General features: G+C 36.1%; 2 protein-coding genes across 2 annotated transcripts; both read right to left on the bottom strand.

Moving 5' to 3' along the window:
- Positions 1-6,731: 6,731 nt before the first annotated feature.
- On the bottom strand, positions 6,732-11,076 carry LOC123528116 (uncharacterized protein B0416.5-like). The gene is made up of 5 exons (XM_053523985.1): positions 11,023-11,076; positions 10,005-10,157; positions 9,284-9,441; positions 8,208-8,332; positions 6,732-7,073 (listed from the first exon to the last, which is right to left on the bottom strand). Exons 1-5 carry the CDS (start codon positions 11,074-11,076, stop codon positions 6,895-6,897), a joined length of 669 nt encoding a protein of 222 aa, XP_053379960.1. The 3' UTR covers positions 6,732-6,894.
- Positions 11,077-12,981: 1,905 nt separating this feature from the next.
- On the bottom strand, positions 12,982-15,059 carry LOC128548619 (solute carrier family 49 member A3-like). The gene is made up of 5 exons (XM_053523984.1): positions 14,730-15,059; positions 14,417-14,575; positions 13,884-14,100; positions 13,417-13,544; positions 12,982-13,089 (listed from the first exon to the last, which is right to left on the bottom strand). The coding sequence occupies exons 1-5, from the start codon at positions 15,057-15,059 to the stop codon at positions 12,982-12,984; spliced, it is 942 nt and encodes a 313-aa protein (XP_053379959.1).
- Positions 15,060-21,977: the final 6,918 nt, after the last annotated feature.

The raw sequence follows: 21,977 nt of genomic DNA, 5'->3' as shown, positions 1-21,977 counted from the left end.
AAAATATAAATATTATTGATTAAAGGAAACAGAAAGAGAAAGTTCATTGAAGTAATCCTGCTACAGTCATTGCTATTTGCATATCGGGATTTTCCGATGCGAATCGTTAATAGGTCTAATGGTGCCATGCGTTCGGCCTTTACCCCGACCTTATAACTATTAACTACTTTAATTTCGGCTCATGGAAATAAAATGGTCCAAGTCCTGTAATAAGACCCGAAGGTCTTTATTATAGTTTTGTTAAAGATGGCCCAGAATGTTCAGTAGCACTATGTAGTCCCAAATTAGATATGCACGACCACGGAGACTCAAACATTTATTCCAACCTCAGGGCAAAGTGTTGATTTTGTACTGAAATCATTTTACAGCATAAAATGTCTAAACACGTGTTTGATATGCAGGCTCCATAACCTCAAATCCTTTCTCTAAATTTCAGTTTGTTTAGTTCTGCCCATTGTTTTCTCACCCATTGGATATGGTGCCTGCTTTTCAATTTTGTCCTTTGGCAATTTCTGTGATATACAGGCTCCATAACCTCAGATCTCTTTTCTAAATTCCAGTTTGTTTAGTTCTGCCTTTCTTTCTCGTGAAGTGCAAACCAATTATTTTAACGGGGGCCCATACGTCACTTTTCATGGCATTGCACTCTGTGTACCATTGAAGGTTCCATGTGCACTGCCGTATGAATACATCTGTGGGTGTCTCTAAATCATATTTTGGTACTTATAACACGTGTAAATGTTGAGTTCTGATCAACCCGAGGCTAGAGCTCCACTACCGTCCATGAACAAGTTCAGGTTTAACCGAGCCTGCAACATTTTCATTAATGTCGTGTTGCACGACCTGTCGTTTTCCAACTTTTTCTATTGACATTTATACCCAGATAGAATGTGATGCATATCATAGAATGCAACAAACCGCAAACACTTTTTATTTTTAAAATGGCCATTTAGAAAAAAAACACAGTGATAACCCTTAGTAGACTTACCTTTATTTTCCTAGAAAATAATTTAAAAAAATACATACCAAACAGTTCGTTCAGATATGCCATCGTGATATAATACGCACCTGATCTACAAACAATGATTTTATTCACGAGAGAGTCACTGTCGGGGATATGTTATTTCGATTATAACACGATGATTATTATCTACATCGAGATATTATAATAATTTCCAGTTTTTAAGGAAATGTACCTTTAGTGCATATGCGTAGTCGAACTGTCCTGTTTTCTCAAATTCTTTTTGGTGGAGGGAAAGGAAGACAGGGCGGAGTAGTGCAGGGAGGGGAGGTCATGACGCATAATTACCGTTAATTAATAGTTATATAAAATTATTCACGTTTTTCATCGTCTGCTAACTATTTTGTCTCCAGTTCCCGGTTGTTATTTTACCGCGTTTTCTGCTTGCAATTCACGATTTTCTCATGTTTTCAGTGCACTATATAAGTGATTGTTAATTGGTATTCTTCACTTGAGGTTGAATATTTGACAGCATAACAAGTATTTTGATTATTTGTTTATTCTCGTAAGAAAACTTGACAAACCCTTCTGAGACGAATTTTCAGTTTTTTGACATCATTTGCATCTGGAAATGAACACTCAACGTAATACTCAGCGAAAAAGGTAGCAATTTCGGAAAGGTAAAGATTTATTACTTTTTTGTATGTTCCGTAGTGTTTTGTCAAAATGAATATTTTTATTTTGAAAATTTGACACGTGTAAGGGGAATGTCCTAGAATTTATCAACATACTGTTTCCACAAAATGAGACATTTCATATTGCTTAAAGTTTTGATTTTGCTAGAATATCTTTTTCAAAGATTATTGACATGGTAAAGTTCATCAACGCTAAGGGATATATGCTAATACGGATTTACAAAATATCTTGTTTTAATTTCGGCCTACTGTGTACTTGAATTAGTGGTAATGTTGGCTGTAGAAATTTGAAACAGTTTATCTGTATACATTTTGAATATTTTAAGCGGCGGATATGTTACCTTTATAGCAAATTTGTAAGTGACGAACTTCATAATCCTTTGTTATTCGGTTTTAATAACCGCAGAGAAGGTTTTCGGATCACGAAATGTTTCGTGCAAATTGTGCAACAAATTACTCCGTCTGGTCAAAATGTTCAAATAAAGAAAACGTGCATATTAAAATTTGTTATCTGTTTTGTATATTTTCAGTTAGTTTTATGGTACATGTGCACAAGGTTTGTATAACATATATAGATGCGTTTATTTGTTTTTCTCTGTGACTTTGCAGATGTTTTCTTGCTTAATGTGTTATTTTATTGTTAATGTTATTTAATATAAATTCACGATGAAAAAACCTGCTATTGAAGGAAAGTAAATATTACATGTATATACTTCTGGGACGAGATTTATGAAATAGTACATAAAAGGTGTGCATATTGTATCAGTAAGTAGAAGCGAAGCGAAACATACGTATTCGTACTTTAATTTAACGGGCGTAAATGATTCAGTAGTTACATCTCGTCGTATTTAAAGCGTTTACAATTCGATTTAATATAAGATATGTTAATTATTCTTTCTTCAGATGTTGCTATTGGCTTTTAGCATAATCAGAGAAAACAACAATAGAAAGTTGCTGATTGATTTTGAATTGTGTGATGTTGTGTTTAGCACAGAAGCTTTGATTTGGTTAATTGTAGACCACGTGGTGAATATGTTTTCAAGAATAAAATTGCAGTGAAAAGATAAGTATATGTTTTAGATAAATTTGGTTTTTAAGACTACTCGGTCATAGTGTAGGTGAAAATTTTCAATATGTTCATTTCTGCCATGTTTTGCATATGACACTGAAAAATGAAGTGGGTGAAAATAAAAGTTAGATATTGGGAAAAATGCAAGAATAATGTAAAATGTGTGCATTATTTCAAAAGCGTTCCAACTGTTTTATACTTTCTGCACAATATATTTGGTTATTTACAAAAGTATCTTGCAAAACTCTTATGCCTATAAGTTTGTACCACTAGTCATTTCAGAGTACTTTTATGGATTGTTGAGACAATTTATTACTGAGTTAGCTATGTTGCTTTTAGCCTTTCGTGCATTAGTACGTTTTCTGCCATTAAGTCATGCATTATTGTGTTGACTGTCTTACTGCAGTTGTGTGATAAATTCAACTTCAAAAATAAGTACATCTGTGAAAGATATTGTTTTGGTATATTGAGCTGTTTTAAAGAACGACCGTGCTATGATGCATTTGTTTTTTACATTTTTTCCGTACTTTGAGACCACTGACCGTTTTATTTTTGTTATACTATGAGAGTTTAACATGCAGATCAATCTTCAATCTGTTGATTGTTGTTTCAGATGTCATGATTAGGAAAACGTTGCTTGGTAGATGATATTTATTTTAGAAGTTGTAAGGCTAACAAAAATTTACGATGTACGAAAAACTGCTATGAAAATATGAAATATCTAATATATAATGTTCTTTTCAATGACGGATTATTATGTTTTGATATATTCAGTTGTTTTACGACCGTGCTGTGATGGTGTTTGTTCTTGTAATTTTTCGAATATGAGGCTACTGTCCGTTTTACCTTGGCTTTTACACCAAAATATAATCATTAATCCATTAATTATTTTAGATGTGATAACCGTAACATTGTTTGGCTGACATAAATTTCAGACGTTTTCAAACTGTAGTTATTAGCTTAACGAAGAGATTGTTTGATTGATATACTGTTTAGATATTTTAATTAAAAATATGTGAAAACTGCGACGGAAGATAAGTATTTGGCTATAATGCGGAAATAGTGACCGTTTTACTTTGGTCGTGCTGGGAAAGCATTTGCGTTTCTTGGTGAAAAAGGAACATTTTACTGTGGCCGTGCTGAGAAAGCGTTGGCTGTTTATTTTAACCGTACATTATTACGTTGACTGCCTTATAGTCAGTGTTGTGAAAACATTAGCTATGACACTTTTACTTTTGCCAAATTTTGAAAGTGTGGGATGCTTTGTTTCTAGTCGTGCATAATTGCGTTGATTTTCTTATTATTAGTGTTGTGAAAACGTTAGGTATTGTAATTTACGTCGGCTGTGCTATGGAAGTGTTGGCTGTTTTATTTTTGTCGTGTATCATTTTGTTGACCGTTTAATTTCTGTGTTGTGAAGTCATTAGCTACAGCATTGGGTACTGCATTAATGAATGATTATTGTATTTTGATAAATGAAGTTGTTTTAAAAACGACAGTGATTTTGTCTTTTCATTTTTGACATATTCAATTACGTTAATTGTGCTGTGATATATATATATATATATATATATATATATTTATTTATTTATTTATTTATTTTATCTAGATCAATCGTTAATCTTATTATGTTCTTTTCAGATGTAGTGATCAGTGTTACCTTGTTTGGTGGATATTTATTTCTGTTGAGCTAAGAACAACAATGAATAGATAAGTATACATTTGTAATATAGGAAGTCGCTTCAAACTTAATTTAAAAGGATACGCGAAAGCACCGATTTTTTACATTGTGCTTGTACGGCTAAGTGTTACCTGTTCAAGCTCAATTTGCTAAGGAAGTTATGTCCGTTTTGCTTTAACTGTACTGTAAAAGGTTTTACTGTTTTGACTGGTTATAACGCAAAAGAGCTGACTAGCCAAACAAGTGTTCATATCAAACTCTGCAGTAAGTGTTACTTTTAGATGTTGTGAATAGTTTAACGTATATCGTTTTAGCGAAACTTTGATAACAAGACATAATGTTGTTTTTTTTATATTTCGAGTCCGTGATGCGAAAACATTAGCTGTTTCATTTCTGCTAAACTTTGAAATGTTGTCTGTAATTTATTTTTTGCCGAGTTCTTTCAAAATGAAATATTTAATATGTGAATTAATATTTTCAGATGGTGTGCAAGTTGTAGCTTAATGTAGATAGTAAGATGGATATGTAATTCATATAAAACTTGGTGAGAACTGCAATGAAAGATAAGTATACTTTTTGAGTATCAAGCTATGTGTCTATTTTACTTCAGCTGTTCTGTGAAAGCGGTGGGTGTTTGGAAAAAAAAAATGACCGTTTTACTTTGGTAGTGCTGTTGAAGCGTACGCTGTATCGAAAATGTGACCGTTTGGTCGTGTTGTGAAAGCGTTTGCTGTAAAAAGTGATATTTTGCTTTGGCTGTGCTGAGAAAGCATGGGCTGTAAATTTTAGTCGTGCATTATTGCGTTGACTGTCCTTTGAATGCTTTGTCTATGATACATAAATATTAGGCCGTGCTGCGTTTACTTTGGCTAGCGTTCTGAAAACTTTGGATATTTCTAAATAAATCTTTTGAATTTATTACACTACAATTACCTTCTTTGTTTAGCTCGATTGGAATGCTGTCAAATACTAAGACCTGTATCCTATATTTGTGTTTGTTGTTTTTGTAGTTAGGAACATGAAATTAGTGAATAATTGATTTACTCACGACACAGAGTGAGTAAATAAAATTATTCACGTTTTTCATCGTCTGCTAACTATTTTGTCTCCAGTTCCCGGTTGTTATTTTACCGTGTTTTCTGCTTGCAATTCACGATTTTCTCATGTTTTCAGTGCACTATATAAGTGATTGTTAATTGGTATTCTTCACTCGAGGTTGAATATTTGACAGCATAACAAGTATTTTGATTATTTGTTTATTCCCTCCCACCCACGCTAACAGACATTTCAAAACTTCTTAATAGTTATTGCTGATGGCTTGTAACTAATTCGAATATCAAAGGCAGATTTGACTTTTTGACTGTGATTCATTTAGTTCTAGAGAGATTCCTCAGGTCAGACATTACGTCTCCTTTATGTTCTGATAGAAAATAAGGTTCACAGTTACGCACCTTATATTTCAAGGGTCTTTAGACATGAACAGTTCCTTGATAATTATTACTGTTGAGTACTCATGTATTACTAGAACTTTAAAGGCAGATATACATTTAACATTATATGAGAACATTTGAATTCTTCATGCCGCCAGACTCGGTATCTACATTTATATCTACATTTAGAAAAGTAACATTCGCCAATACGCATTTAATTCTGTATCTATATATTTTATGCTGTTTTTTCCCATGCAATGTTATTCTTTCGTTATCAAATGGAAATTGCCGTTATCTTCTTCTGAGCTAGTTTTCATTTTATTTTTGATTTTACCTTGAAAGAATGTTATGTTTTACACACTGCACATTTTTCTAATTTTGTGGTTATTAAACGAAGCTGAGAGAGACCAGAATTTCCATCTTATATGCTGTTTAATTATTGTAGATAAGATGGGTTCAAGTTATTACATTTGGTTCATTCGGGGCCTAATAGAAAGCACATTTTTACAGTTTAGATTTTCATGTACATCTGATTGTATGTTTGCCTTAAAGTTTGATAGTATGTTTTCAGGCTGAGTGGTGTACAAAGATAAAGATAACCACATTTACCCCACTTCTACTGGTCGACCATCAACACATCGCACAACATCGTACCGTCTGACATTTGCAAGACAAATATATTCGTATTTTTTGTACATTGGAATGCTGTCAAATACTAATACCTGTATCCGATTGGAATGCTGTCAAATACTAAGACCTGTATCCTATATTTGTGTTTGTTGTTTTTGTAGTTAGGAACATGAAATTAGTGAATAATTGATTTAGTTAACTGCTCCTACTGCCAGCAGTTACATCAGTTAACTGCTGCTAGTTAACTGCTCCTACTGCTGCTACTACTGTACTGCCAACTTCACGCCGATACTAAAATGTAATCATCAGCTTGAATACAAATGTTAAATGAGGAAGCTGGACAAATTTTATGGCCTACTGACATTTATATATACAATGAATTATGCTTCATGTTGGTATTATTCGTTGTAAAATTTCAGATTTTGAGATCACAGTTTTGTAATCTGGATGTGATTTTTCTCAGTATTCTCATTGTTTATAACGTATACACTAGTTTGTGACTTCACCTTTCTCTCCTCCATCAAACGTTTATATTTTGGTCTGAAAAACAGTACAAGTACCACAAATGCTGCAACTACCACACAATTAGACATCCACAGGTACGAATCTGCAAAAATAAATAAATAAAAATAATAATAAAAAAAATAAATAAAAAAAACCTTTGCAAAATCAATTGATTCTTTTATGTATTGAATTTAATAGTAAATAAATGTATTCTATTTGAAGTCTTTATATCTATAACTATGTTCATTATTAACTCTGTTCAAAATTCCTTCCATACATGTCCATAGGTGTAAACACAGACGCATGGTTATTTAGTTCTTACTTGACTATTTGAAGAATATAGAGCTGTAGGACTCAAACGTTCGTCGGCGTCTGCACCGGCGTCCCGACACATGTCTATAGGTGTTAACACAGACGCATGATTAATTAGTTCTTACTTGACTATTTGAAGAATAGAGAGCTATAGGACTCACCCATTCGTCGGCGTCGGTGCTAGCGTCCCGATTAAGTTAAGTTTTAGGTATGTAAGCTGGTATCTCAGTTACCACCAGTGTAAATGGATTGAAACTTGACTCACTTATTAACTGTGAAGGACTGACTCACATGTACAATGCGCAGGTTCCATTACCCTGTTTTGCTATTTCACAAAATTATGCCCTTTTTTTTGACATAGCAATTTTTTTGTAAAGTTTTTGTATGTAAGCTGGTATCTCAGTTCCCACTGATGGGAATGGCATCTGTCCATTGTGATAATCTGACATGCATTGTACAGGATCCATAACTCTGGTTTTGCATTTTTACAAAATTTTGCCCTTTTTTCGACTTATATTTCTTCAAACTGACCAGGCTGTTGAATAGTCGGGCGTTGCTACCGTCCGACAGCTTTTGTTTCAAGATTGTTTTTGTTTTGGTTGCGTTGCATACTTGATTCATCTGTCACTCTAGCACTTAGTCGTTGTATAAATTAATTTCTAAGGTCAGTTGATTCCGCTGAGGATTATGATATACTTTTATTGTATCATACACTATCAAATACTATTCTATTATGAAAGATAAAAGACAAAATCAGAATGACCTTATGGGAAAAGGAAAAATATACATTCCAAGGAGGCCGTTTTAAATGGTGTAATTTTTTGAGTTAACTTGGCGTTTTATATTTTTCCGGAAATAGAACAAATATTTAATTTATATACGTTTAAGAAATAACTCTAAAGAAAAGATAACAAAACTTAGTCACATGTAAAATCTTGCGGGTTAAAAGTGCCATCCTGTAGACAGCCAGATTCCAAACTGCGCTCCCATTCAGGCAAAGGCCGTGCCAAAAACTGCATTGCAAACATTATGGCGATTCCTTGAGTAGATCTGAAACAGTAGAAAAGATAATTAATGTAACATACCAGTAGACAAGTGACAAAGAAGATCAGTGGCAATGGGCTTTGAAAACTGCCCACCGCGAAGTTTCCACCTGAAGAAAAAATTATATGAAAAAGGTGTACATGTTAATTGTTTGAAATAATGCCTTAAACGATTGACATTTTTGATTTTCTTCAATCATGGGCGAATATCTCAACATAAGCAATATATATAAACTACAAAAGACAATACGACACATGTTAGAAAATGAACAACTGTGAAAAGTTTCATGTAGAATAGTTTCTTTACATTACTATCATTACATCAAATATTTTGATTTCGCACAGACTCCTATCATAACACATACTTATTGGTTTGTGTGATATTGAATTTCTCATAGACAAAATTTGATGTATGCCAAGATATGAGGAATTTTGATTATACAAGTATATTAGTATCCTGCTTGAATAATCAAATATTTTGTGCTGGTAGAATGTGTTAAATTTTGTGAATCAAGATTAAGATTTTGCAATAACGCAGACTGAATAGTATTTGCGATGGTATTAGCTTCGCTAATATTCGCGAATGATACCCCTCGCGAATAATACCACTCGCGAATAACACCTCTCGCGAATGGTACCTCTCGCGAATAATACCAAACAAATGCAGCATATCTTTTTCGCGAATTCTTTGTGATGATGGTGAATATGCTTCTGTCCATGAAATCGCTGAGTAAATCCTGCGCGAAATTTTTTTGTAGTAGTCTGTTCATAACTGTCTTTTGAAATAAAAAATAAAATTTGTTAATTATTCATTCAAGGATGTTTATGGATTTTTAACTGGCATTGACATAGGAAAGGTATTCAAACCTAACACTAAACCAGCCAAGCTAACTCAGTGTTATCAGCTTTGGGCAAAAAAGGATTGAAATACTTTTTAAATATTTCGATACAAACTAACCCACTTATGATGCAGAGTCCTGAACTGGTTGCCGCAGCCACAGGAAACGTTATCTCAACAGCTAACTCTAGACTGACCGGATATATAACAAGCGAAAAACCTCCAAACATCGCAGAAGTTACAGCAACCCATACATGCTGGTCCCTAATTCGTGTAACCTAGAAAATATAATAATTGACCTTTAACATTGCATGATGCAAATGTCTCTACTAAATTGTTGTATTTGCAGTATCTATATCACTGCCTACGTTTTTGAATGCCTGACAACCAAAAATATAAACGAACTGAAGGAATGGTCGCTTTAGCATTATGTATCTGTAAATATAATACAAAAGTTACCATTTAATTGGTCGAAATCGGCTCAAAATATGTTTAAAATATTATATTGAATACATGTTCTTAGAAAGGACTCATCATTTTAACTTACGAGACACCTTTGCTCTATCCGAACTACATTCTTTAATGCCACGCATCAGTGATAACGGCTTACCAACCGGCCATGTCGGAAAATTTCATTAGAATTTTATCCTTCGACCTGCCAAACTAAATCAATAATTGCTTATTGTGCTCCTCAAATTTCTCTTTTTCTCAGGGTATCTTCGGTATTACGGTAATATTTGTTAGTAGCAAGGTACAGAAAGGGATTATTTTTGCGCAAGAGCAAGCAAATACATGATATAAATTCTAGTTGCCTACTATGATTTCAGATCAGTTTATGTACCTGTGTAAAAGCAATTAATGCCAGACAAGCAAGGCCGAAAGACATTTTAAGAACTTCGTCAAATTTCTTTGTCCTGTCAACATAGACAGAACCCAGCGCCGCAAACACGGTCCCCGTAACAATCATCAAAGCCCCGCATAGTCCCGCAAACTCCTGCAATGAGCACGATATTTTCACTGTATAAATTTAAACAGGTAAACTAAATTTAAGATACATATCTTGCAACTAGCAAAGGTGAAGTTACTGTTTTATCTATCTATAAAGTCATTATATCTTCAAAACACATGGAGTTCGCAACATGCATTCTAAATAATAACCAGTAAACAACATGCATACTGTAATAATAGCCACTTGACAACATGTACACTGTCATAATAGCCAGTAGACAACATGTATTCTGTAATAACAGATGGTAAATAACATGGTTACTGTAATAATAGCTAGTCAACACAACATCCATATTCTAATAATAGCCATTTAACAACATGCATACTGTACTAATAGCCAGCATGCAGACTGGAGTAATAGCCAGTTTACAACATGCATACTGTACTAATAGCCAGCATGCAGACTGGAGTAATAGCCAGTTTACAACATGCATACTGTACTAATAGCCAGCATGCAGACTGGAGTAATAGCCAGTTTACAACATGCATACTATACTAATAGCCAGCATGCAGACTGGAGTAATAGCCAGTTAACAACATGCGTACTGTCATAACAGCCAAATACAGTAATAATAGCTAGTAAACCCTTTGTTATGAGTGGGCTTTACTATTGATCGACACTTTACATCGGTGACGATCTTTCACGTATGTTCTGAAAAAAAAAATGTTTATAAATTTGTGCGGAGTATACACCTTCAGCACATCTACGCCTTGTATGTAGACAGTACGCCCTTGCTCACTGCTGAGTAAAATGACAGAAAAAAGCTATCTGAAAGGCGTCCATAGTTGCTCAGTTAGTGTATAAGGTTTTCCGGTGGATGAGCATTTTTGTGCATAAGAATCTAATATACCGGCTTCATAGAGAAAGCCGGAACTGAAATACTTTTCTCACTTCGGTTGCCCATCCAGTTGCAATCAATACGGGGCGAGTTTCAATATGTGGGTTATCTAGGTCATTTTTGTATCACGGTTTAATGTCCTTAAACCTATACTTAACTCGTTTTCATCAAATATTACACTGAAGTGTCAGACAGACTAAAATGTTTTAGCGTTCTTTTAAGTGCAATACATTCACCATACAGACCTACATATATTTTTTATTTTCCTCGTATTGGTACTTATGCTTTAAAGAACTTTTTAATTTTACTATTTACCGTCTTGTTTCTGATTTTTTTAATCATACATTAACCATCTTTCATACCATGGAGTTACTGTTTAGAAGTTAAATCTTTATTATATCAAATCATTACTCATGATGACACATTTGAACCTTGAAAGGAATGATAGGAAATGGTATACTTACATCGGAATATCCTCGAGGACAAAGAGATTGCTCAAGCATAACGAGATGTGAAACATAAACTCCAAACCCGGCACCGAATGTCAAATTCAAAATTAGGTAGTTCTTATTTTTAAATAACTGAAAATATAAAAATTAATGTGTATAAATAAATTACAGGTCCACAGTTTGTGTTATTAACCGGTATATAGTTCAACACTAAATTTTGTCGGCTTTAAATTAAAACTTAAAGTAACCAGATGTGTGTCCACAGGACACCGGTGTTCCAACTTCCTGTCACTGTTCCCAATTTCATGTCTCTAGACGAAACAGTTCAAGTGCTTTTTTCAGTAAGCCAAGCACCACAAATCTGGTCTGGCGGAGTGAAATCCCAAAGTGAACACCACTTGCACAACTTCACATGTTGAATAAAAATCCTGAAAGGTTTGATACCTCAAGGTAAATGTTTTGAGATATACAAGACACAAATTCGGACAGACGCACGCACGAACGGACAGACGGGCAGACAATGGCAACTCTGAGCCCCTCCCCGCCCCACCTCGCTCTAAGAAATGTGAGGGAGGGTGGCAAAAATGCAATATATTTCTGATATCATGTAATAAAACACATACTGAATGACTCATTAGTTGATTCTATTGGTCCTCGGTCCTATGGACATTGGACAATAGTTTCGACTTTTGACCGGCGAGCCATTCATCAAGTGTATATCATGTTTAACACTATCAAGGTGTGTCCAAAGTAGGTTAAACGGTATTATAACAACATTTTATACTTTTGACTGAGTTTTTTTCCAATTCTTATGGGAGCATTTGGTTGGGCGATGAGGGTGAGAGAGGGTAGCTTACAGCACAGAACATGTAACAGAAAGACAAATACATAGTGTAAGCTATTTCATTTTGTGCTGAACTGCAATAGATCTATGAGTTAGAAAACCATTACACGGCTTTACAGGCAATGCCATTTTATGTCAATCAAAGGCAAAATGAAATTTTGTCGTAAAGCTAGAGTAAAGAAATCGATGTTGAAACACCAAAATATTTAAAACGTGACAAATATTTAAAAACGTTTTGCTCGTCTTACCGTCTTTAATCCTGGGAAAAACGATTTATTTATTTTAGCAGCACTTCCAGAGGGTGGAGTGGGTGGCACCGATCTTCGAACACAGAACGTTGTTGCCAAAATAAGAAATAACGCAGGTGCAGACATAACCCATAACTGGAAATAAAAAATGGTTATGCACATGACAACATTGACTATACTGGTTACTGAAATTTAAGAAAGTTGCTCAGGCGTTGATATTACTTTATAGAAAATGTAAGGAGCTAAGCAGGGGGTGAAATTTTCAATGCTGGTAATTGAACATTTAGAAGTCACGCAGATGCTGACATTACTTTTACACAAAATATAAGAAGCAACATAGGTACAATATTTTCTATACAGGTAACTAAAAATTTAAAAAGTCACACATTATCTTAGTGTAAAATGTAATAAGCAAGGTGCTAACATTTCCTTAGTTTGAAACGTCACGCAAGTAGTGACAATACCCATCTGAAAATGGGACTGAATGTTTCGCTGGTGGTGTCAAGTTACCCATTCCAGTAACTGACATTACCCACAACTGAAAGAATCAGAACCAGATGTTATGTCATTACCAACGTAAAGTTTATTAATTGAAAAATACAGTTTAGTTATAAAGGATAATTCTGAAAATCAGAAAGATCTTACTACCACTCTTGGAGACCTTTAGAATACTGTAGAGGTAAGATCTGGATCTTGCAAAATAAAACCGCAATTCATGGGAAGAAATGTATTACATGACTTAAACAGTTTTACATCTACTCATTTTGAGTTAATATATACAGAAATTCCACAAAATGATGTCGGAGACTGTCACAATGAAGGTGACGAGCAGTTGATTTTGACAATGGACGAGATAAGAACTTACCATTGATGGAATATCTGATTTGACATCTACCATCACAGGGACAACGATAAAGGCAACCATATTACCAACAGCATCAGCTGCAAGGAGAGAGATCATGTGAAAACCAAGCAATAGTAGACCAAGCATGACTATAAATGATCAGTTCTTCTTTAGTTCTAATACTAAGTAATCATAATAATTATTGTGCACAAACCAGACTGAAACAATTTCTATCAGTACAATATAATAATGTTATTGTAGGTAAAGTTAATTGATTTCTAAGCTGGTGTGATTTGTAAGCTTTCTAGGAGTATATCTGCCCTTTTGCACTTTTATCTCGAAATTCGTTATTTCTGTCCTAAATCTCCAACAATCTGCGAATGTGCAGAGTGATGCAAATAAGTCACCCCTAGTATTTATCTTTTTTGATACAAGTCTAGTTGAAAGTAATGAATCTGCATACATGATATTTTAAAAGCAAGTCTTACTAATTCCTCCGATCATATTTGCAAGGGCTCTTCTGTTTTCTGGAAACCAGAGCGCCGCAAGTTTTGTTGGAATCATCATAACAAACTTCTCGCCGCATGCAATTAAAATCTGACCAATCAGAACCACGCTATATTTAGAACTGAGTGGAACTATGTCCATTGCGCTGACATTCCTTAGGAGAGACCCGACACCATTTGACCACGCCGCAATCATAAACTGTTGATGGCAAAATATTAATTTTGATTTTTTTTTTTCAAACGGGTTTTGACATCTTTAACATTTTTATTGATACACTCTTTTTCAAATGCATATCGGTAAAAGCTTAGATATTTCATTAAAAATAGCATCAGATTATTTTGTGTTCGAACTGCAACCAGGGCTTCTATGTGTACATTGTATTACCATAAGTGCTGATACAAAACTGATACACATACGAAAAAAAAAGTGAAATGATCACAAATACCATAGAAAAAAAATCTACAAGCTTGTTACAGTTAGCCTGTATATATCTAGAACATACGAAATGACTTACAGTTGCTCGGAGTCCGAATGTGTCCGTTACCCAGGCAGCCGTCAGACCAACAGGTATAGTTACAAGTACGAAGCACATAGACAGTATATTCAGTTGAAGAGTGGAAATATTATAAAATTCTACAGAAGTATCGGCTGCCGCAGCAAACGTGATCCAGTTCTAAATAATATAAGAAAAACGTTAATAATGTAAATAATTCAACAAAAACCCTTCTTGTGATGACAAAATACCCGCATTATACCCAGTTCAAGACTATTGAAAGCTTTGAATAGATGAAAATTAGATATTTAATTAACGCTTGAAGGATACCCACCATTGAAGTTGATAGGTTCAGGCTACTAGCAATGAACAGCATAATCCATCTGGAGGGGTACACCTTGTATGTTCCTTTCTTTTCTTCAGTAGTAATGTGCGCCATTGTAGGATGTCCGTTTTCTATAACGTCGTTTTCAAGTCTGTAATGTATGTTTTCTGACAAGAACACCTCCTGTTTGTTTTCAGTTTTTATCAGTTTCCGTGTAGGATTTCCATTCTTTTCGACGTCGTGTTCAAGTCTAGGATCTGTCTTTTCTGACGAAACTCTCTTCTTTCTGTCGTTAATGCTGTGATGTTTCAGTGCACTTGTTCCATTATCCGTAACCATCTATCTTTGACTTAATGTTTGTCTGGAATCCATATTCTGTTCCAGCAAGTGGTTCATTTAGATGAACGTTACGAAATCAGGATCAATTATTTCCAAGTCCAATATATGCTCCACAGTATTTTGCGGTCCGTATAATTTAGATACAGCTTTGAATCAACACTTTTATGATAGATCAATAGTATTTAAGTAATAATAGTGTTAAGTATACGAGTGAGACGAGCGCGACCATGCAAGAAACGATATGATCTCGATTATATTTAATGTTAAAATTCACAATATTGTTACCATGGTCACGGTAATGTACCTTTTTACGACTACTTAATATTGCCTAATTTGTGTTTTAGTATGATTTTCATGATTTTGGTCACACTTTATTCAAACTTTGGGCAACCAAACATTTTGCTATGTTACATCAATGTAGATCATCTCAGTGCGTTACGCTCATTCACATTTGATAACCTCTATTGACGTGAACGTTTGATTATGTCCCTTTATATATACCAAACCTTTCAGAGTAGGTAGGAGCAAAGATGATTCGAAGCGCTGACAGACACAGATGATGACTCATTGTAGAAGAAATGGGATCACGTAATACCTTCACATCAGTCTGCGAAGAAAGGCTTGGCTTCCGGACTCGAACCTACAAGACCTGGATCTCAGACAACACCATTCAGAAGATAGAGACCAAAAGAACAGTTCGACAAAGACTTCTCCAAGCAAAGACCAGAGAACAGCGCAGCGCCCTTCAAAAGGAGGTGAAAAAGAGCTGCAGGCAAGACAAACGGACCATTATCAACCACCTGGCAGCAAAAGCAGAAACAGCAGCACAACAGAATGATATGAGCACCCTGTATCAGATCACCCGTCAACTAGCAGGGCGTCGAAGCAATCCCAACAAGCCTGTGAAAGACCGCGATGGAATGATCCTGTCCAAGCCAGAAGACCAGCTGAAAAGGTGGCAGGAACATTTTGGTGAACTCCTGAATGGCACATCAGTCTTCCACCCCTCTATCATAGAAGAGGGACCAGACTTGGCAATTAACACAGGACCAATAACCGAACAGGAAATTACACAGGCCATCAATAAGATCAAGAATGGGAAAGCTCCAAGACCTGACAGAATCCCACCAGAAGCGATGAAAGCAGAAGCAGACGTCAGTGCAGACATCATGCTTGACCTCATCCAACACATTTGGGACACAGAAGAAGTTCCTGTAGAGTGGCAGACAGGGTACCTTGTCAAACTACCGGAGAAAGGCGACCTGAGTGACTGCAACAACTGGCGAGGCATTCAGCTTCTGTCCATGCCCAGCAAGGTGCTAGCAAGAATTATATTGGAGAGAATGAGAACCGAAGTCAACAGACTCCTCAGAGAAGAGCAAGCGGGATTCAGAGCAGGAAGATCATGAGATGTGCGCAGACCAGATAGCAACGCTTCGAATTATCATCGAGCAATCCATTGAATGGAACTGTCCACTATATGTCAACTTCATTGACTTCGAAAAGGCGTTTGACACAGTGGACAGAGACACAATATGGAAGATACTGATGCACTACGGCATCCCAGGCAAGATTGTAAACATAATTCGGAGCCTATACAGCAACAACCTCTGCCAGGTCATCCACGACATGGACCTCTCCGAACCCTTCCAAGTGCGCACCGTTGTCAGACAAGGCTGCCTTCTCTCTCCAATGATCTTCTCGATAGTTATTGACTGGGTAATGAAGAAGACACTGGATAGACCAAGAGGGATACAGTGGACCCTACAAAGACAGCTGGAAGACCTCGATTATGCTGATGACATTGGTCTACTGTCCCATACTTGTGCCCACATACAGCAGAAAACCGAGAAACTGCAAGAAGTAGCCAGATCAACAGGGCTAGAGGTCAACGTCAACAAAACTAAATGCCTCAGGATCAACCCAGGCAGCATGCAAGGCATCCACATAGAAGCCATTGAAGATGTTGACACCTTCACATATCTGGGCAGCATTGTCAGCAAGACAGGGGGTACAGAGGAAGACATCAAGGCCAGAATAGGAAAAGCCCGCCATGCGTTTGCAACACTGAGACCAGTGCGGTAAAATCACAACATCCACCTGAAAACCAAGATCAGACTCTTCAACACCAACGTGAAGACAGTCCTCCTTACGGCGCTGAAACCTGGAGAAGGACGAAACGCCTGGACCAGAGTCTGCAAGTATTCATCAACAACTGCTTGAGACAAATCTTGCAGATACGGTGGCCTGAGAAGATCTCCAACCAGGAACTTTGGGCAAGAACACAACAGCAACCGGTCACTGACTCCATACTGCAGAAGAAATTGCGGTGGATCGGACATACGCTGCGTAGGGCCCAGCCCAACATAGCAAGACAAGCCCTGGACTGGAATCCTCAAGGCACAAGGAGAAGAGGAATGCCCACAAATTCTTGGCGCAGAACGCTGGATATTGAGCTCCGAAAAACGAAGTTATCATGGGGAGAGGCCAAAGCCCGGGCTATGGACCGAACTGGGTGGAGAGCTGTGGTGAAGGCCCTATGCTCCGACTGGAGTGAAGAGGATTAAGTAGTAAGTAAGGAGCAAAGATAGGGAGCAGAAGTTGAACAGGGGAGCGGCGGGTAGTTGGCAGATCAAAAATCAAAATTACAGAGGGAGGTGCACAATATTCCATCACGATCTATTTTTTGAAATCTTGTGATTCAAATATATATTTTTGTTTCGTATTTACAAAATCATACCAATAACTTTATTCTATAAACTCAACACTAAAATGCAACCTTTTGCCTTTTTTTAAAAAATCAGAATGATACATGGTACCACTTCCTTCAACCAGATCTATGTTTGTTTTTACTAAATATTGAGCTGTTTGCAATTCATATGCTTGGTAAATGGCTTTGCCGACCATGTCAATGCTGTCTTCGAATACGGTTGTCCCAAAGCAGTATACCACAGTATATCCCTAAAATTACATATGCTTTAATAGGTTGTTTACAAATATCGTAAGGTTTGATAAAGTTAATAGAGAGTTTGAGATTTCAACCTTCGCCTTCCCCTTCAACGTCTCTTGCGAAGTTAACGTATGAAGTTGAAGTTCGATTAAAATTCCTTGAGATTTCACACATTAGAATGAACCTTACTTCATTTAATCCGCCCATTCAATTTATCCGTAATTATGATCGTTTTTTTTTTTTTCGTGCATTTTGATACCAATTGTCCGAAAGGGCAGGAATTTTACAAGAGGTTTTAAAAATGAAAAAAATGAAAACATTTCAATTAATATAATCATCGCATGGATATTAGAGCGATTACCTACAAAAAAAAACAACAAAAAAAAAAACAAAAAAAAAAACAAAAAAAAAAACGATAAAACAATGTGAACAATGTAAAAACTCGTTAGTGTTGCTCAAAAAATTTAGGTTTTATATAAAATTATGTCAGTATAGTCAGTATACAATGCACGATTGTAAATCATACACGAGAGGAAATAAAAATGATTATAACATACCAAAAATTATTTTCCATGGGGTTTCAATGGACCGCGATCGTGCAATATTTTTCCATATCATGACGTTGAACGCTTTCATATCGGACTAGTCCCAATCCGTGACTCTAGTTACCTCCCCTGACGGTCCGTCCATTGCGAATCTCGTTTCTTTAGATTTTTGTTGCTATTGCGTGTTTGTTTAATTTGTAATATATGCAACATTTTGTTTACTTTTACACTTCTATTAATCTGACCTATTAGATACTGGCACGTAGTAATTTATCAGACTGAAATGAAATGGAAGTTATAATTACGTCATGAGTTGGACTGATATAGGACGTGGAATGTTTTCTTAACGTTGTAATGGAAAGAATCGCGTGACGTCCATGGCGTCCACGCGCACGTTGCGACAACAAGCTGACGTCATTTTCGCGGAAAATATTAATGCGCGTCAGTTTGATTTGTTTATTGCGTTTTCGGATAATTTTTTCCGTATTTTTTCCTGTCTTTCGTGACAGAACGATAATTTAGATATAGATTAATCATTTGATAGTGGATATGTAATAAAAAGGTTATCAACTTTGTATGTGGATACATGCACTCGTTCTTTCGCGGACAATATTGCGCTCCTAAAGTCGAGCAATATTACCGCTGCAGAACTCGTGCATATATCCACATACAAAGTTAATAACCTATAATGATCATATCAAAGTGATAATGACACTCTGTATGACTCTGTATAATGCCAAACTCTCAGACAGCACAATATGATTTTAATATACTATTTTATAAGTAAAGCATCTGCGGATCCAGGACTTTTGGTTAGAGGGACACCAACATTAAAGAGGGAGTCACACATTTCGGGGTGGGGGGGGGGGGGGGGGGGGGGGGGGGGGTAGGGTAGGGTCACACCGAGTTTCAAGACCGACTTTCTTTGTAAAATGTAAGAATCAAAGGGGTAATTAACCCGCAATGTCCCTCTGCCAGGCTCTGGTTCCGTGCATTTAAAGAATGAAGTTATCCCATACGGCTAACAGGAAATGTCTCTCATCATGATATCATAGATCTGAAATTGTCTGATACTTCGAAAGAATTTTCCGTCTTACTAATACCATTTTATGTTTATAATTAAAACGCAATTGTCGTATTAAGTGTCCGACAGAAACAGATTGATTTTATTTGGATGTGAAAATAAAAATGTTCCACCAAATGATAATCGCGCGTAATTATTTATTTTTCAAGTAAAATGACTGTCATGCCATGTGCCTCCATCCAGATTTCAGTCTTTGATGCCAAGTATGCGGACAGAGCAGATGTAAAAAGAATGAAGTTTCGACTTTCGTGATATCACATCTTCGGACGTTCAAAACTTCACTTCATACGACAAAAAGGCCCATCTCGTATAATCGATACCGCCTGGGGACACAAATATGCCGTAGAAGTTAAAGTTTGAACAAAATCTCAAAGTTTCTCAAAATCAGTTGATAACTTCATACTTCCAGTTAAATTCAATGTATTTAGTTAAAATCATTAACCATACAAAACTTCATTATTCTTATACCTATTGATAGTGTTTCGCATCAAATTTAGTCTAATTATATATATGGATAATCAAATAACTTAATAAGCAGAAATTCTGAAACTAAGCTTTTTATTTCGCATAGTAATAAAGAGAAGTCTTAGGCTTATGGAAAACTTTAGTAGCAACGTGTGATATAAATAAAATACACGCATGTCGGTGACGTTTTACCCAAAATATATATGAGAGACGTTGAAGGGGAAGGCGAAGTTTGAAATCTCAAACTCTCTAATATTTATTTTGTAGCTATACCTGTCAATTTTTCTTCTAGAAAATATATATTGTTCAAAAAGTTATACGGAATAAAGAAGCATAATCTAATTACGGTATATTATAGAGGTTTAAAAACCACATCAGACGTCATTTTGTTTTGAGTTATCCGTTTTGGGGTCGAATGACGTTTACGCTTTGCCACGGAACTCGCATATATAAAAAGGTGTTATAACAGCACGCGAGCGCGAGAATCTCTCTGTTAACACACATTTTCTTTCCTGTTAAAACACCCCCGAAATGTGACAAGAACAGCAGTTTTATGCTAGAATAGGCAATACTAACTTACTGATGGCGATAAAGAAGTGTGTAGGCCTATCTATTTTCAAAGCAATAGCTTCTATATAGAGAGTGGTGAAGAAAAAATGGTTCTTAGAAAAAAGAAACAAAGAAATAACTTCTTAGCAACCTTAATCTCCGTAAAGCTGCAGGGTCCGACCAAATAAGACCGGTCGTACTTAAGAATATTTGCCAAGAGATATCCCCTATCCTTACAAAACTCTTCCAAAAACACCTGCAGTCCAGTTTTCTGCCAGACATGTGGAAAATGGCGAATGTCGCTCCCATCTGTAAGAAAGGCTCTAGGTCAGACCCAGCCAACTATCGCTCAATCTCTCTTATCTGTATCTTGTGTAAAACCCTGGAACACATTGTATCCTCTGGCATAACAAAACACTTCACAAAGAACGATATGTTCTATGTATTGCAGCATGGTTTCCTAGAAAAGAGGTCTTGTCAAACTCAGTAACTAATGTTAGTAGAAGATATCCTTCAATTCTTGAACCTGAAAAGTCAAGTTGACCTGAGGCTCATACTCCTTGACTTTTCAAAGGCGTTCGATATGCTCAACCATGAAAAACTAAAGCTGCATTTCTATGATGTAAGAGGTCAAACTCTTAAATGGATTAAAGCTTTCCTTGATAACAGATTACTGTCAGTGGAAGTTAATGGGTCCACATCAGGCACCATACCAGTCTCCTCAGGTGTTCCCCAGGGTTCGGTCCTCGGGCCTCTTGTTTCTTATCTATATTAACGATCTACCTGGCTTTGTTAAACACTCTAAAGTTCGACTCTTTGCCGATGACACGGCAATCTACCGTTCTCTGACTGTCTCTTCCCATTCAAGCCTACTACAACAAGACTTACAGCAACTGGAACTCTGGGAAACAAAATAGGACATGAAGTTCAATCCATCTAAATGCCAAGTATTACAGATCACTATGCGTAAAACACCTATACCAACACAGTGCCTTTTACACAATACCATCTTACAAACAGTACCATCTGCAAAATACCTTGGCATAACTATATCACACAACCTTACATGGAATGGCCACATTGACAACATCACCAAAAAACAAATCGAACATTGGGTTTTCTAAGACGTAACATCGAAGTGCACGCAGAAAAGTTAAAATCACAAGCATAAAAACACTCGTATGGCCCCAGCTGGAAAACAACTCAGACATTCCCGCGCATTTCATGGAAATTTAATGACGTTGAGGTAGGATGTATTCATTTATTAGTATTTTTCCGCGTTTTATGCTAGAATAGCGTTAGCGCATGTTCATTTCGAATCCCTC

This window comes from Mercenaria mercenaria, chromosome 14 (genome assembly GCF_021730395.1).
Source record: "Mercenaria mercenaria strain notata chromosome 14, MADL_Memer_1, whole genome shotgun sequence".
Classification (NCBI taxonomy): Eukaryota; Metazoa; Mollusca; class Bivalvia; order Venerida; family Veneridae; genus Mercenaria; species Mercenaria mercenaria.
The sequence above is the reverse complement of the archived record's forward strand: the minus strand, read 5'-3'. Positions and strand labels throughout refer to the sequence as shown.

What these genes read in the sequence shown, in the direction of transcription:
- LOC128548619 (XM_053523984.1), bottom strand. Translation starts at nt 15,059, where the DNA reads ATGGTTACGGATAATGGAACAAGTGCACTGAAACATCACAGCATTAAC. An exon ending in TGAACCTATCAACTTCAATG is followed by an intron (nt 14,576 to 14,729) that starts GTGGGTATCCTT and finishes TATATTATTTAG; the next exon opens with AACTGGATCACGTTTGCTGC. An exon ending in CATTCGGACTCCGAGCAACT is followed by an intron (nt 14,101 to 14,416) that starts GTAAGTCATTTC and finishes TGCCATCAACAG; the next exon opens with TTTATGATTGCGGCGTGGTC.
- LOC123528116 (XM_053523985.1), bottom strand. Translation starts at nt 11,076, where the DNA reads ATGGGCAACCGAAGTGAGAAAAGTATTTCAGTTCCGGCTTTCTCTATG. An exon ending in CGGCTTTCTCTATGAAGCCG is followed by an intron (nt 10,158 to 11,022) that starts GTATATTAGATT and finishes TGCTCATTGCAG; the next exon opens with GAGTTTGCGGGACTATGCGG. An exon ending in CATTAATTGCTTTTACACAG is followed by an intron (nt 9,442 to 10,004) that starts GTACATAAACTG and finishes TATATTTTCTAG; the next exon opens with GTTACACGAATTAGGGACCA.